This window comes from Thunnus thynnus, chromosome 17 (genome assembly GCF_963924715.1).
Source record: "Thunnus thynnus chromosome 17, fThuThy2.1, whole genome shotgun sequence".
In the NCBI taxonomy this organism is placed as follows: Eukaryota; Metazoa; Chordata; class Actinopteri; order Scombriformes; family Scombridae; genus Thunnus; species Thunnus thynnus.
The window spans coordinates 28,186,554-28,202,764 of NC_089533.1; the positions used below are offsets into that span (position 1 = coordinate 28,186,554).

General features: G+C 42.0%; 1 protein-coding gene across 4 annotated transcripts; it reads right to left on the reverse strand.

Moving 5' to 3' along the window:
- On the reverse strand, positions 1-16,211 carry cog1 (component of oligomeric golgi complex 1). 4 transcript variants are annotated; one of them, XM_067615741.1, is made up of 16 exons: positions 15,846-16,211; positions 15,022-15,269; positions 14,669-14,850; positions 14,280-14,456; positions 13,275-13,434; positions 12,113-12,323; positions 11,527-11,890; positions 9,619-10,073; positions 8,201-8,347; positions 7,952-8,113; positions 7,351-7,475; positions 5,337-5,445; positions 4,982-5,091; positions 1,948-2,029; positions 1,766-1,789; positions 1-225 (listed from the first exon to the last, which is right to left on the reverse strand). In XM_067615741.1, exons 1-15 carry the CDS (start codon positions 16,149-16,151, stop codon positions 1,781-1,783), a joined length of 2,847 nt encoding a protein of 948 aa, XP_067471842.1. In that variant the 5' UTR covers positions 16,152-16,211; the 3' UTR covers positions 1-225; positions 1,766-1,780. The 4 variants fall into 4 exon arrangements, with proteins under 4 accessions (XP_067471842.1, XP_067471841.1, XP_067471840.1 ...); XM_067615740.1 differs by having other exon boundaries at positions 1-228; XM_067615739.1 differs by lacking the exon at positions 1,766-1,789.

Here is a 16,211-nt window from a genome sequence, read left to right on the forward strand (position 1 = left end):
TTTCTCCAAAGACAAAATTATATTTACTATACATATTTTTTTTTACAAAGTTTCTGCAAAGGCAAATAAAAAGTCTTGAGCATTAAAGGGTTATTTGGCCATGCCAGACAGCCAGCTGAGTTTGAATAAAGAGGGAGCGCTTGTATCTTCGTCCTGATCTGCGAGCTGTCTGAACAGGCTGCCTGGCCGGAAGCTGTCACTGTCTGCTGTGGAGGATGGATGAGCCTGCTGGAGGAAGGACACAATATCATGTCTGATGAGGTTTTGGTAGATTGTTCCATTGGTCATCTCAATTGTTAAGTGATGAGAAAATACAACACCATGGTAGATCCAGGACCATCATACCATGTATCACAGTCCTGGATGGCCATCTCCTAGAATCTGGACATTTCAGTCACTCAAGGACTCACAAAATTAATTACAGAAGAATATTGAAAATACAACCTCACCAGATGGTAATCTTCGAAATCAGGCAGATGCCAAGTAACAAAAAAAAACCTCAAAACATAATTAGCTCTGAACAAGAACAGGCCTCTTTTACAGTGTCTGGTTTATTCAGTTAAATTAACGTTATTGGAAGAGACCATTTGACCAAATTTGTGATTTTTGTTTCTTTACATTTGCCTGATATCATTGTTTTCTACCTTAAAAGAAAGTTTTATGAGCTGTTGAGTGATTAAGAAGTCTGGGTTCCAGGAGATGACCATCAGGAGTGACAGTCTTGGATCAGGGCTTGGTAGATCCCTGGCTCTGATGCTCCATGCTAACACTTCAGTATTTCATATAGCATTAACTCAAGCTGTTAGTCTCTAGAGCAGGATGTTCAATAACGGCTACAGAAAAGGCTATCGCATTAGCATGCAACATGTTTCATTGGAGTTAACCCTTAGCATTATGTCAATGTAAAGAAAATGAGGACGTTCATTGTTTCCAAGCAGAGACATAGTAGTGGAGCTAACAGACTTTATACAGTTTTATACTGTGAGCGTTAATATGGATCACCTGAGCCAATGATTCACAGGAAACCTGGATTATTCTGGTGTCTACGGACTCATCTCTGAACACTCTGACAATTTTGGATAGTGAAATATTTGGAAGCTTGCCATCTTGCCCAGAGTCAGAATAAACAGACATCAGTTTTATCTCTGTGTACCCAGCCCAGAGATGGGACATCAGGCAGACTTTGCTAGTCTAGCTCAGCCCAAAGTGACTTCTGACTGTTGGTAAGACAGCAAACAAGACTATTTTCCAAAATGTCAAGAGTGTTTCTTTAAAGGGGAAGCTTAAAATGTGATATTCTAACTAAAATCTGGTGTATTCCTTCAAGTTGTAAAGAAGTCTACTTGCTCATTTCGGACAAATCCCAGTTTGAGCTGCATAGAAATAAACGTATTTTTCTTTTGTTTTTTCCTGCTGACTTTAACTCAAGATTTAGTGGTAATGAGTGAATCTCAAGATGGGATTGGTCCTCACATACAGGTAAGAATGCCCCAGGCTCACACACACTACTGTCCTATTAAATTCTCCAATCAATAGTCTGATCCTGAGCTACTTTACGAGCCCAAGCAGAGTGTGGGAGATTAGTTACCACAGCAGAACAACATTCCTTAGTTTCAACCCATCCAAACTCAAGAATCATTTCATTAATTAATAATGCAATATCACACTGCAAATGCACCAAAGGTAAACTGCAGCACCACTGACAATACATCCAAACACTCACTCACACACACACACAAATATAAACCCACACTGATGAACTTGCCTGGGTTTCTCGCACTCAAAAACGCTGGGAAGGCAGAGGATGCAACAGACAACATTTACCCAGGGTGGAACAAAACAATCGAACATAGCAGAGAAATGAAGACATACTGTGGTTGTCAACATATGAAACAACACTGAAATGTCCTGCAGCTTCCGCTGCTAAATCTCTGCTCTGTTACTCACCGGCTGGTGAGGAGCATCGGAGCCTCTGCTGGCTGACTTGGATTTACGCACATTTGACATACTGAGAGGCAGCAGCCCGAACCTGCAGGGGACAGAATCATGGTGGGGGTTAGGTTGATACGGTTTCCCAAATTATGACATTTGATTCATATAGATATCCTACTGATATGGACTTATGGATGGATTTTAACAAGGCAATTGAACTTCTTTTTGGTGGAAAAACTGTATCAGACACAAATTATTATTCAAAGCAGAGTATTTTTTTAAAACATGTCTGAAGAGGAACTTTAAGAATCAGAATTGTCACCATATTATTAGAGGTCTTCACAGGTCCAAGAGACCAACCCAACTGCCTTAAATTAATCTGAAAAGGACCTGAGGAAAGTCAGAACTAGCCAGATATAGTCTCAAGTGATGATTAGACCAGATCCAACTTGCTGTTGACCCAAACAGTGAGACCAACAGATCTGGCAGCAGTATGATGCTTCACCAATGGACCTTATGGATTTTTTTCACAGCAGACATTTTGACTTGTTAAAACAGGAAAAGCACAGGTGGAGCAACTAAAATCAACAATGGCTCTGTTACATTAAGTGTTCCAGTAAGCAATTCCAGTGAACCAACATGCACTCTAGCAGGAACCTGGGACTGGCTAATCTAAATGGAATGCAGTTATTTATATCAGTTGTTTACTTATTTATCTCTATTCCATCTTTTAGCAAAGAGCAATGTAGAAAACATTCAGGTTGCATTAGCATTCTTCTCATTTTTAGTCAGCGCTTCACATGTAATCAGTAGCAATGTATACCAGTTGTAGCTGATGGACATTAATTCTGAAATGACTGTTGTGAAATTAATGAGTTTTCTGCAAGTTGTGTCTGTGCTCTGCCAAATATCATTTGTGAAGGAAAGGAAACATCACTCTGTAAACTAACATGAAACTTAGTGTTTCATTTATCATTGATTCATTTATTATCCACTTTTTATTTGTTTCTTTATTACCATATGCCTTTGTTGCTATGTAAAACATATATAATATGCCTCAGATGAAGGTCATGTGTGGTCATGAGATTCATAGCCTGAGGGAGTCTCCAAGGGGCACCGGATCTAGTGCTTCCAATTTCCTGTATTTCCATAAAAGGAAATACCAGTGTTGAACTCTGACCCTTGTTAGAATTAAGAGCTTTTTGTATGCAGGTGTTTTCTATAGGTTGACTGTCTTATGTAAGCAACAGGGAGCCAATCCTTAAAGGGGACCTATAATGCTTTTCCTTACTGTCAGTCATATATATAATGTTACAGTGTTGGATGTTCATATTAAATGTGGTAAAAGTGTTAAATAATGAGGTAAACGTATGTAGAAGTAATTCCTGTGAGCAAAAAGCACCAGCTTCGGACTGCTCTGAACACTCGGTTTCCAATGGTCAGCTGGTAGCGGATTTCTTTATATGGTCATCTGCTTTATGCACAGCGTTCACTGCTCTGCTCTGCTAACATAATGGCATTTTTCCATTGTTTTGGGGGTAGTTACACCAAGCCATGACTCCATTACACAGCACAGCAAAGTAAAAGAAGTAGTTTACCTGTTGGAGCTGTGCTGTTGGAGCTGTGCTGGTCATCTGCAGCTCTTCATCAGACATCATCATCACTGTGGCTGTTTCTGCTTGTACTATTCCTCTCTGCATTATTTCTGATCGATTAACGGATCTGCTAAACAAATATCTCCATATATTGCTGACCGGTTTTTAGCGCTGCTTACAAAGCTCTGCTAATTCAGTGAGAAACATGTTTCATTTCCTGTAAATTCTCCACAAAAAAGTCTCCCTATATTTAGTAATTTAAAAGTTTTTAATATAAAGCAGTAAAGCAGGAAATATTGGATTTTCATTGCAGTAAATTAACATGACTCTGATATGGCTGCCCCTCAGAAGGATTCCGGAGAGAACAGAACAGAGTGGGCTCATCAGGAAGGGGGCCTTAAAGAGACAGGAGCTAAGACTGCCTGTTAGAGCGAGAGGCTGAACTGAGGAGCTGCATAAAGGGCCAGTATAAGATAAATAAGAAGTTTTTTGAACTGTGACTCATGCAAAGCTACTCTAGTGGAGTCTCAGAATAAAAATATAGAGCTGAAAATGAACTTTAAGTCTTCTTTGTTCTGCTGAAAACTATAAAAAACTGCTGTACCCTTCCCTCCTTTGAGACAAATTCTCCTGACTTCTGTGTTGGAGGGCAATGTCTCTATATATTGTCACAATATATTAATCAACTACATCAGTGTTTTGGGTGTTATTTCATGTTTATGTTGAGGGTTTGCAGGCAATTTCCACGACAAAACCACTCTAAAACTGTGAGTGGACTGTGTGTTTTTGTAGTTCAACAACACCTACAGGGTGGGGACTCTCCTGTAGAGCAGTGATGTACCCCCACAGCCCTATCAGATGAGCTTAAGTACCCGTACGTTCATCAACACCACTAAAACGTGCTTATGAATGTTTCTTATGTAGCACCATTGATGACCTAAAAGTGGATACTGTTACAATATATTTTCACATAACCAACATACAACCATTTATCTGTTACTTTTACCTAACCATTTTAACCTTTTATCTGTTACTTTTAGCTATTGCAACGTTTTTTCCGTTACTTTTAGCCAATCATTATTATTATTATTATTATTATTATTATTATTTAAATTAATTAATTAGCTTTCCATGTACCCTTTAGCAACTGCAGAAGTACCTCTGGTTGGGAATCACTGCTGTAGAGAAATTATCTAGCTGACTATGTCATGTCAATTTCAACAGAATCTTCCAATTAAACTTTAATATATGATATCGGTTTTATATGCTTATCAAAGTAATAGTTCTGACCTCCAGGAACTCCAGGATTTGGAGCAAGCAGCTTGTGAAAGATAAGGCGTCTGCTCAGTGATGTTGTGGTTTGATGTTTGTGGTTTGTGTTGTGATTTTATTGTGAGTTATCACAGTTATACAGAGTACTTTTGAATCACTATGAACTAATGTTGACCTCTGACCTGATCTGGCTGCTGGTCAGCGGCAGGATGTTGTAAGGCTCCTGGGAGTTCACACTGCTGCTCCTTGAGGCAAACTGCTTCTCTGAGCCTGTCAGCAGCCCCAGCAGCACCTGAAACACAACGTTACATCGTCTGTCAACAATGTTACCCAACAGAGTGACCCCATAAAGTGCTCTGATGTTACATGAGAACAATATGGGACAACAGCGACATCATCTGCTCATTGTAACCTCTCATCTCAGGCCTGATGTGAATAGTGGTTCTATACATTTAGCAATAATGTTTTCATATTCATTAAGCTAGTACACTGTCTTTCTCTTTGTTGTGTGTGTAGATGGTAAGTGGCTGAAAGTACCGATGTCCTCTGGGACAGGCGGTTGAGGTTGGCGTTCAGCGGCGGGGTGAACACGTCCAGGTCAAAGGGGTCGATGTAGCTCTCCAGCCAATCACAGACCTCATGGATCCTGAAAGACACACAGTTCAATGTTTACAGCTTTCAGAAAGACTTTTAATGCTGCCGGGAGTAAAGAGAAATTCAACAACCAAAATATAGAAACAAAGCTGGAATAAAACAAACAAATATCTAACGAAAAGTGGTGGAACTCAACTAAAATACAACTACAAATCACATATGCTCTTCTAAACTAACCATTTACATCATCACATCATTGAAAAAATGTCCTTGTTTGCTGAAAGTTTATTCAGGTTTGGTTTACTGACAACATAGCTATTCAATTCAATGCTTTTAGTCCTCCAACTATCATGAACTTCTATTAAACTACTTCAGGAAACCACGCATGCTATTATTAAATTCTGGGAAGTGAGTATTTCCAGGGAATTCTAGCTAAAATCTGCTTGAGAAAAATATCTGCAAGAGCCTGAGATTTTCAGCATGTGTGTATTTGTGTACTGAAGACCATGATTCATACTGAAAGAAAGACGCCTTCTCTAAACCTCTTTAGCAACCACAATGTCTAACCCTGAAATGCCTTTATTACTGTTACATGACTGAATCAACTTTTCAGCTGCAGGTATTTCTTCCACTTACTTTTCATGGTTCAGATGAGAGAACAAAATTCTTTAAAACACGTCTGAACGAAGCAGAGTGTAAAGAGAAGCACCGAGTACAAAAGATTGCACTAACATTACAACTAAACATCCACAACAATGCTCCTGTAGGTCAGATGAACCCGCTAGGAGGCCCTGGGGAAATAATAAGCTGCTGCTTTTGTCTACACTGGAATTGTGTGGTCATTTGATCAAAAACACATTAATTTAGAAATACAACATATAAGCAAAAACAAAAATAACGAGGGTCTAAAAAGTAGATTATGATACTTCAAGACAGGACCTCAAGATTAGCTAATTGAGCATAAGGCCCTTATGTATGTTACAGTAATATTGTGCTTTAGTGGTGCAAAATCCCAAACATTTTTTAATTAAATTAGCACAAACCAGCTGAGACTAAGTAAAGTACTGTCTACTTTCTGGAAAAAAGGCCACTTATTAGCCATTTAAACATGTAACCCTGTTTGTAACTCTCTTTACATGTGAGCATGTGCAATGCAAGACAGAGAAAGTCTCACTGTGACTGCAAAGTGGCAGGATGAAAGGAGAGATCATTACAAATAGCAACTGAGACCCAATCTGGGACCCGAATCAGACCTGGATCCCAATAATACTCCAATCCAATAGAGTCTGGTTTTACTACCACAGGTCTCAGGTCTTTGTCAATATGTTAAATACTTGAGAGGATCGAAATGGATCTGAGCATGCTCACTATCAGCTCTGATCACCCCGTACATCACAGTCACAGCAGGAGAAAATATTTGAGGAAATCAGTAGCCTATAAAAAGTAAATGCTTTTAAATAACAATTTTAGAAATTTTAATTGACAGATATTAAAGTTGTTAGAAAATGAAAACCTTCTGTCTGTCCCCCAGTTGGCTATAGAATGTTTTATTGTTGCTGCAGGAGGTGAAAAAAGGAATTCTAGAGATTAGTCTTTAAAGCATATCATGTAAATATTTTTGGGATTAGTCTCTACGACTTCACATTCATTCTTAGAGCATTATTATTATGTTGCTGCTCTTTTCCACTGCTGCTGCTTGTTGATTAATCATCCTGCTGCTGCCAGTGCTGGTGTTCTCTCTCACCACATTTAGGATCGGCTCTAATTATCCTCGGGTCTGTTAGAACTGGGTTGGAATGTGCTTCCACAGGTCATTTTGGACGTTGTGTGTTGCACTTTGACGTGAAACATTCAACATTCTTGGAGCAGTTCCCTGCTTTGCCTGGTTGGTAATCTAGCCTTGGCAATGACGCCCCAGATTGGCTGCATGCAACAAATTTGCAATGGGGGGCATTACCTGGGGTCTTGGTGGGATCGGGAGCTCTTGCCTTCCTCCATTTTGCTGCCCAGTGTAGTGTTGAGGTAACGAAGGTCAAACAACAACTGCAAGGCTCTGTTCTGAGTCATGGGGAATACACCCTCCTGCAGGATGGAAGGACACACAAAAACACAAAGCAGAGACATTCATGAAGCTAGTAGGGAACCACCACTTCCCTCTCTCATCCTCTTTTTACTCCCTCCTCCCACTCCTTACTCTTCCTCCTGCCTTCCCTTCAGACATCCATTTTCTGATCTCTTGCCTCCTCTTCTTCTGCTCCTTTCTTTTTCTGTGCATTTTCCTTATCCTTTGACCTTCTCTCAACACTTTAGTCCCTCTCCCTATTCTTCCATTTCATCCAAACCTGCAGATGTCCCTAAAGCTGAACTGTGTTTCTTTGCAAACCCCCCCAAAATTGAAAAAAAATATGAAGAGAACATCTGCCAACCAAAAGCTCCAGAAAAGCTACTAATGGATGTTTAAGTGAGATTATTTTTTCCCACATCAAAAATTAACTTCAAGGGTAACAAAATCATGAAAACATCCCTTGTCCTCAACATGGTGCGTGTGTGTCAGTTACCTTGCTGCGGGCCTGCTGTGTGAGGCTGTGGTAGTGTTGCAGGGCCTGAGCCAGACAGGTCTGCAGCAGCTCCTGCAGGGTGGGCCGGGGCAGAGCATGGCCTCCTACCCTGTTCACCTCCACACACAGCTGGAACAGCAGCGACTGGACAAACCATGACGGCTGCAGAAGGCACAAAGTTTCACATCAGATTTCTGAATGCATTTAGAAATCTCTGAGCTTTCTGATTGGCATTTTTGAGCGGCTGACCTGGACAGGAAGACGGATTTTGGATGTGATGCTGCTCCCGGACTCAGCCTCCTCTTGGATCTCCAGATCCTCCCAGTTTGTTGCTGTTGTTAGGATGTCACCGGCAGACTCAGCATGAAGAGCTGTGCCAAACTTAACCAGCAGCACCTGGCACAACACAACACAGTGTTACTAGCCAGGTCTTGGAACAATTCATCACGATTTAAAGCCACAATCATTGATTTTTTTGCCACTTGGGGGCAGCAGAACAAACACAACATTGACATGTTATCACCTTATAAAGTTGATATGGTTAATGTGTTGCGAAGAGCAGCAGCACATTTACACATCCAACAGACACAGAGCAACATTCATTTGGAGTTATGTTTGTGTTCACCTGATGAATGTAAGTCCAACATTGACTCTCCCTTTAGCTCTGGTTTGGTCTCCAGCAACTCCTGAGAAAATAACTCTTTAGCTGCTTAATGCTCCATTATGTTAACCAGCTAGTTGCTAATTTCTCTAACAGTGGGATTATCAGAGCTTCTTCACTGAAAACAGCTGGCTGCTGGAAACAAGGAGTTGAATTTTTGGTCTGTACGACCAAAACTATGAGCTAAAAATGCTCAAATGCTCTTCCTCAAGTGAGACATTACAGTCATTACACAATTCCCTAGAAGCATTAAAGTCACATGACAACAGCTGAGCCATGTCCCATTACTAAATAAAGGCTGTGTAATGTTAAGAGCTCTAAAAACAGGTAGTTGGACTGAGCAAAGATGATCTTGTTAAATATAATGCTAATGATGCTCTGTATCTGCTCAACATGTAAACAAGTAATTGTTTGTTTGCAATGACTATTCAATTAATTGATCAGTTGTCAACTGTTAAATTAATCACTAACTATTTTGATAATCAATTAATCGTTTTGAGTCATTTTTTAAAGAAAAAAAATGTCTAAATTCTCTGATTCCAGCTTCTTAAATGTGAATATTTTCTGGTTTCTTTAGTCCTCTGTCATACTAAACTGAACACCCTTTGGTTATTGACTGGCAAAGAGAAAAGGAGGATAACCACCATTAAATGATGAAGTGATGTTTGAACCTATGTGGACAGTAAGAGGCTTATCTGGGGTTCATTCAGGTCTTGTCTCTTGCAAACCTCAAACAATTCTACAAAATAATTTGAGCTCAAATGTCCACTTGCTAGCTTTTTGGAGCTCTCAACCACATCTCAATGGTCTTTGGCGTTGGATGATCCTTTACTGTGAGATGTAGTTAAGTGTTCCACAAAGTTAGTGAGTGGGCTTTTGAGGTACCCCATGCTAACTCTGCCAATCAGGATTCTACACTCCTCCACACATAACAGACTTCATACTAAATGCAGCAAATAAAATAAGCCATCACAAATATACGTCTACATTTCTGACAGTGTCTGACTTTGGAGAGGGCGGAGCTCCAGATGCGGTAGGCCTCCATGCTGCAGTTGAGAAGCTCCTCCTTCAGACCTGCCCACTTGGCCTGCACCGGGCTGATCTCTGCAGCGGCCCTGGCTTTGCCCAGCTTCTTTCCCTGTCTGGGGGTCCCCTTGGCCGTGGCCTCGCACCCCATCTGTTTCCCCAGGATGCAATGCTTCAGGTTGGGACAGAGTTCACCCATGGACTGGCACAGTCTGGCCATGAAAAGGACCGAACTGAGGCAGGCAGGGCTGGGGTCTGGCGGGGCTGCAGCCAGTTCAGAGCGGATGGAGGACAGGATGTGGCGAACACAGGCCAGGCAGCCTTCACGTAAAGCCTCCTCCACTGCCGGTGAGTCTGTGAAGCGGTTGAACGAGGATGCCGACGAACCCTCGGTAGGTCCAGAGGATGACAGTGTGACAGAGATGGAGTCAGACCCTGAGAGTGAAGGACAAACAAATCAATACTCAGTGTAAAATGACACACACTCATGTACATTTACTGAGGAGATGGCTGTAACTATTTGGCTGTAAAATGTCACTAAACACAAACTAACAGGTGAGGCAGATGGGAGTGTCATTAGTTTTGCACTTGAGTCAGAAACAGAAGTATTAGACAAATTGAAATTTTGACCAGCTGATGGCGCCAGAGGAAAAGTAAACAGTGATCAAAATTCATCCTGTGAAAAACATGAATGTCTGAACCAAATATTTTGGTAATCCATCTAGTAGTTGTCAAAATATTTTACTCTGAGCCAAAAAGGTCAACCCGCTGGTAACAGTAGAGGGGAAATCCCGGGAAGTCATTAGGATACATCATTTTGGAAGCCATGAATACTAACCCATCCAGTATATGTTGAAATCTTTTACTGGACAAGTGAAAACTATGCCCCACCAGTGATACTAGATAAATAGTCTGGTCAAATCAACAGAGTTGTTAGGATTCATCCTCTAAAGACCCTGAATATCTGTGTCAAATTTCATGATAAGAGTTATTGAAATAGTTGAAATAGTTGTTGAAAGTTTTCACTCAAACTACAGAGACTATGGACATCTGTACAACATTTTATGGCAATCCATGCAATAGTTTTTTAGACATTACACTGTGGACCAAAGTGGTGGACTGACCAACCAGCTGACTAATAATGCCCTACCTGAACACTGCTAGCTAGCATTGTTTTTTACTCAGCATTTGGTGGGACTTAAGTATGAAGATGTGGGTCAGTCAGCAGGCCACCGCACCTGCCAACATGTCCATCACTTTAGGTCAGGTCCCCTCACGATTCTTAATTATTTTGGTGACCTCCTGACCGTTGTCCAGAACCACTTTCAAGTCAAAATTACCTGTAAAACAACACTTTGGTCCATGACAAAATGTGTTGAAAACCAACAGCTGGTTTTCTGTGAATATTATAAGAGATAATCATGGTTCCCAAAGGATGAATTGACATATAATTTAACTACATTCACATTTGTCATCCTCAGAAGATAAACCTGTTTCATTTTGGAAACTACATGAACATTCCTCGAACACTACCTTTAGGCCAAAATGTCAGTTTTGCACAGAAGATACAGACAGGTGACAAATTAAAGGAAAAACCAGCACAGATCTGAATGCTTGACCCCTACAGAGAGGAGATCCGGTGGCTCTGTTATGCTTTGGGGGGCATTTTGCTGTCCACTTGGAGGAACACCTTTCTTCAATATATTCCCTCATTTGGTATTTTGATGATGGTGGCAGCTGATAACCTCTGCAAATCTGGTAACTGGTGTTGGGACATTGGGGACTTGACTACTTCAGGGAGACTGGTTGAGACTGACAACCACTTTCCATCAGGCAGTCTATTTTAACATTGCATTAGCTTAAGCAGACTAGCAAACATCGCCCCTACCAGTATCCTGAGAGGGAAGGTAGTGCTGCAGGTCATCAAGCCTGGCCTTCAGCTTGGCGTCCATGGAGGAGCAGAAGTTCTGAACGCAGGGTGTCAGGGCCTGGGTCTTCATGGCCAGACCACTCCTCTGCTGCTGCTGCCCCCGTTGGGTAACACTGACCCACCCTGCATCGCTCAGCAGGTCCCCTGAAGACTCTGACCACAAGAAGGAGGCCACATCTACTTCGTACTGGGCGCCACGGCCAGAGCCAGGGTTGATACTTGAAGAAGTATGGATGGTCTGGCCCTCCAGATCCCTCACAGCCGAGGTGAGGAGCTGGACGGAGCTCGTCGAGATGGCTTCAGTTTCATCTTTGGTGATGGCCTTTTGGAATGGAAGGAAGGAATCATTGAAATATAACAATATGCACAATTTTTACTGCATAAGAAGGCAGGCCTGTGAGTACGGTGAGAGTGAACATGACCCAGAATTTCAAGGAGGCATGAACACGTACAAATATGCCAATGGAATGACCTGATCAGATGCTTAAAGATGCAGACTTAATTTTCTGTTACACCAAGATCATGAAAATTGGAGCACACTAACCTGCAGGCGCTGAAGGAAGAGCTGCTGCAGGAAGTCATCCCAGACAGCCAGGGGGCGCTCCAGCAGCCGCTGGCACACAGTGTTCCAGTGCTGACTGATGGAGTCTGTGGACAGGAGGTCCCACACAGCGTCCCTAATGGCCGCCAATCCCTTCAGGCTCTTCACATAGACCAGAAGGCTGCCAACCCCACGACAGATGTCCTCCTTACAGCTGGAAGCAGAGGACACATTAGGAAGGCACTGATTAGCTATCAACAGTAATGTCATCAGTGATAGTTTTGATGATTGTTAAAGGGTTTAAGTCATTTTTTGAAAATCCAAACATACAAAACATTTTTAGAATTCTGCTTCAATCAATAAAGTTGATATAGTGTAAATTGGAAAAAAGCCAAATAACAATCAATTCATTCATTCAAACAAGTAAAGATGGGTCAGTTCAACAACAGTCGTATCATACATACTCTGCTATGCTTCCCTCACTTTTTTCTTTTTTAAAGAAATATTGTTTTAGTCACTATTTCACTAACTACTTTGTCATTTTTTCCAATTGATCTCAATCTACCATGAATAAAACTTGTCACTTCCTGCAGATTTACACATTAAAAGCCTAAAAGCAAAAGGATCATGCCCAGTGAGCCACACTTAATGTGAAACATCTATGCAAGAAGTGTTGCGTCCCATTAGTGACTGTTTAACAGTGATCGAAGAGGTGATTTGAATTAATTAGGGAATTAAAACAGTAATTCTGTCAGGGAAAAGAAGCTCAGAGCAGCAAAGTGCTCAGTAAGACATGTTCTGATAAAAATGAGTGATGTAGAATGTACATTGGGTAAATATGAAGGCGGTTTTGAGATTGTATTAACTGGGGAACAGGGGAGATTAGGAGTAAAGGCCTGCTTCTGTCTGCTGTTGATGTAAATAAAGGCCACTATATGAGAATGTAGGTAATTAGAAAGCAAAGTTGCATGAACGTGCCTACAATCAGGCTATACACTGAAAGTGAAATTCCATTCACACTTCCATTCACAACAATTCACACCACCAGCACCAGCAGGAATGGGAATCTGACTCTGATTCTGCTTTTTGCTCTTAATAAACAAACAAACTGGAAACAGGGCAAATATTAAAAAGATGAGAAGTGTCCTGACTGGCTGCAGCTTACGTATTGATCCACTGCTGCAGGGTGTCCCGGAGCTGCTCTCTCTGGATTGGCTTAGCCAGGGTGCGAAGGGCGGGCTGGAACTCAGTGATGGAGGGAGGCAGGTACTTGAACCAGCTGCCTGTACTCGTCTCTTCCTGTAACACCCTCCTGCTGCCTTTAGCTGAGGAGAGAAACGTGATTGATAGAGAATAGATTATGTCAGAAGCCTGATGTACGTTTTTTCTTACTTTACTCTTCATGCATTTTAAGGCAAAGTATATTTAAAATATCTAAGCCTGATGTTAGATTCACACCTACAATTTGAGAAGTATGTTAAAATGGTGAGCAAGGTTGCAAAAGCAAACTTACACACATTTAGATTAATTGGAGACTGTTTACCACATTCTGTTGCAAATAGTTTGTTGCACTCCTTTTCACATTTAAATGATTTTGTTACTTCCTGGTCACAAGCAACATCTAAAACAATCGAGCCATTATGATGATTTATAAACAAGCAATTCAAATTCTGGACAGGAAACCAATACGATTGCACCAATGCCATGTTCTGAAGAAATGAAATATGTTAAGTTTTGATATTAAATTTGCTAACCTTAAACTCATCTATAAAAGCCTAAATAACCAGGTATTATCAGACTTTTATGGTATGTTTGCTTGTGAGTTGTTTGTGTTTTGTGCCGCTTTGTTTGTGCTTTGCTGTTGAGTTTTGTGTTGTAATTTATGTATTAGTGAGTTTTCTTTGTTGTGCTAAAATGTGTGTGTATGTATTGTTGAGTCTTGTGCAGTTTCATATGTATTTTATTGTTGAGTTTTAGGTATTTTAAAAGCCCATCGGGGGAAAGGCATTGCAAACTAGCTTAGGCTATAAATGCTGTGGTATGTGGCATAAGTTCATGCTATATACTTGTCCCTATACAAATAAACATTACATAAAATTAAAAAATATCTCTTATCTCTAAGGAAATAACTAAAACATTTCCTGACTTTCAGGACATCATAGCTGTTCACCTGCAGGTGTGGTGGAGGTGACGTTCTCCAAGATAGAGAAGAGCATGCCACAGCTCAGGGCTCCCTCCCCTGGCCTGGGGCCTCCCTCTGGGGGCAGGTAGAAGACAGCGTAGGCCTGGAACAGAGTGGTCACCAGCAGCTCCACCAGGCTGCACACCTGGGCCTTGATCCCAGCACCTGGACAAAAATATACATGTTCACGAACTGGTACACTGTTTTTTCTTTACTCGGACATTTTGCCAAATAATAGTAATAATGCATACAACACTTGCTGCTCTACTTCACAGTCAAAGCCTCCAAGCTACATGACTTGCCTCATGACTTCAGGGAATACACACTCTGATATTAAAATGCATACATGTTGGCAGATGTTACAAATAGTATGATACCGTGCTGTGGCTGGTTGAGCAGCTGATGGATGGAGGCCTTCCGGGCCAACAAGAAGTCAGCCAGGGCCTGGCGTGGTGAGCTGCCCTCCAGCAGCATGGTGGACACCAGGGCCTCAGCGATGGCCTGGTCTGACACTGCCCGGCCCCGCAGCAGAGACCTGCTGTCCAGCAGAATGGTGGACCTGGGAAAGAATAGGCTGCTTACTGATCTATGATTTTACTTTTAATAACTGGATCTAGTTTGGTCTACTGCATATAGATCCATGACTAATTCTTTCAGTTATAAAATAGGAATTTCACTTGGTGACAGTGTGTCTCCCAAATGACACAAGTGGGAAAAAAACATCCAGTACCTGAAGTGTCCGGTGGTGGCTACCTGCCGGACAAGGATGGGGAAACGTGCTAGGACAGGGCTGTAGTGGCCCCCTGTAGCAGCTTCCAGCTGCAGCAGACTGTGCAGGTGGCAGCACAGCAGATAGAGCTGGGTGGCCTGGAGGTACTGGGACGCCTCCATGGCGCTCCAGATGCGCTCTGGGATCTCCAAGAGGAGCTTGATCTGGGAGGCCATAGTGTAGAACTTCTCCTGCCACTGCCTTTGGCTCTACAATTGGATAACAAAGGCACAGTACATCTTTAAACATATTCATTTTAATTTGGGAGAGACGTGCTATGATATAAGGACTATGAATAAAAACACAGGACTTGCTGCATTCCATTCTGTTCTTTGTGGACCTATGCCCCCAAATTTCATTCAAAAATATAATTTTGTGTTCCCTTGCATGTCAGCAAAAATACACAGCTAGCAGGTAAATTTGGCACATAAGTGATGCACCAGCACCACTTACTTGAATAAAATTTCACATTTCAGATGTGTCTCAGGCTGCTCGTTACCGCCCTCCCCCGTGTGTTTTGGATGCAAGAGGTGTGGGAAATGAACGCTGGACCAATTCTAAAAGTTGGGATTTGTTTTACACACATGCTCTGTGCAGCAATGTTTCCACGCCGAATTTACCAGTGATTCGCTCTGAGTCGCATTAAGTGTCAAGTAATGTTGTAATGGGCGTGTAAGTTGGCACATCCTTTATACAATCATGAATTGCCTGATTTTTAAATGAAGTTCAGTGTTCTTTCTCTCTGTACAACAGCAGACATTAAGACATATAGGTGAGCTGTTCACCTCCTGTCCGCAGCTGCTCACACTGGCTTTGCCTTGTTTCAGGCTGTGGCAGTACTGGTGCATGTCCTGGATGGACTGCACGACGCTCTCCGAGCACTGCCTCATCTCTCCGATGGTGTCTGCGGCGTCGATCAGGTCCCGGTAGCGCTCCCCTACCATCTGCCTCAGCTCCTCCTTCTTCTGTTCGATCTCCCCGCGGACTTTGCGTTCGATCTGGCGGATCTCTTCGGTGTTGTAGCGCTCGAAGAGAACCGCCGGGTCCTTGATCTCCGACACCCGGAGAGACAGCGCAGGATCCTCGGCCATCGCACCTCCAAAACAACTTCAGCTGCAGGAACTCCAACCCGGAAGACCGGGAGAAGTACA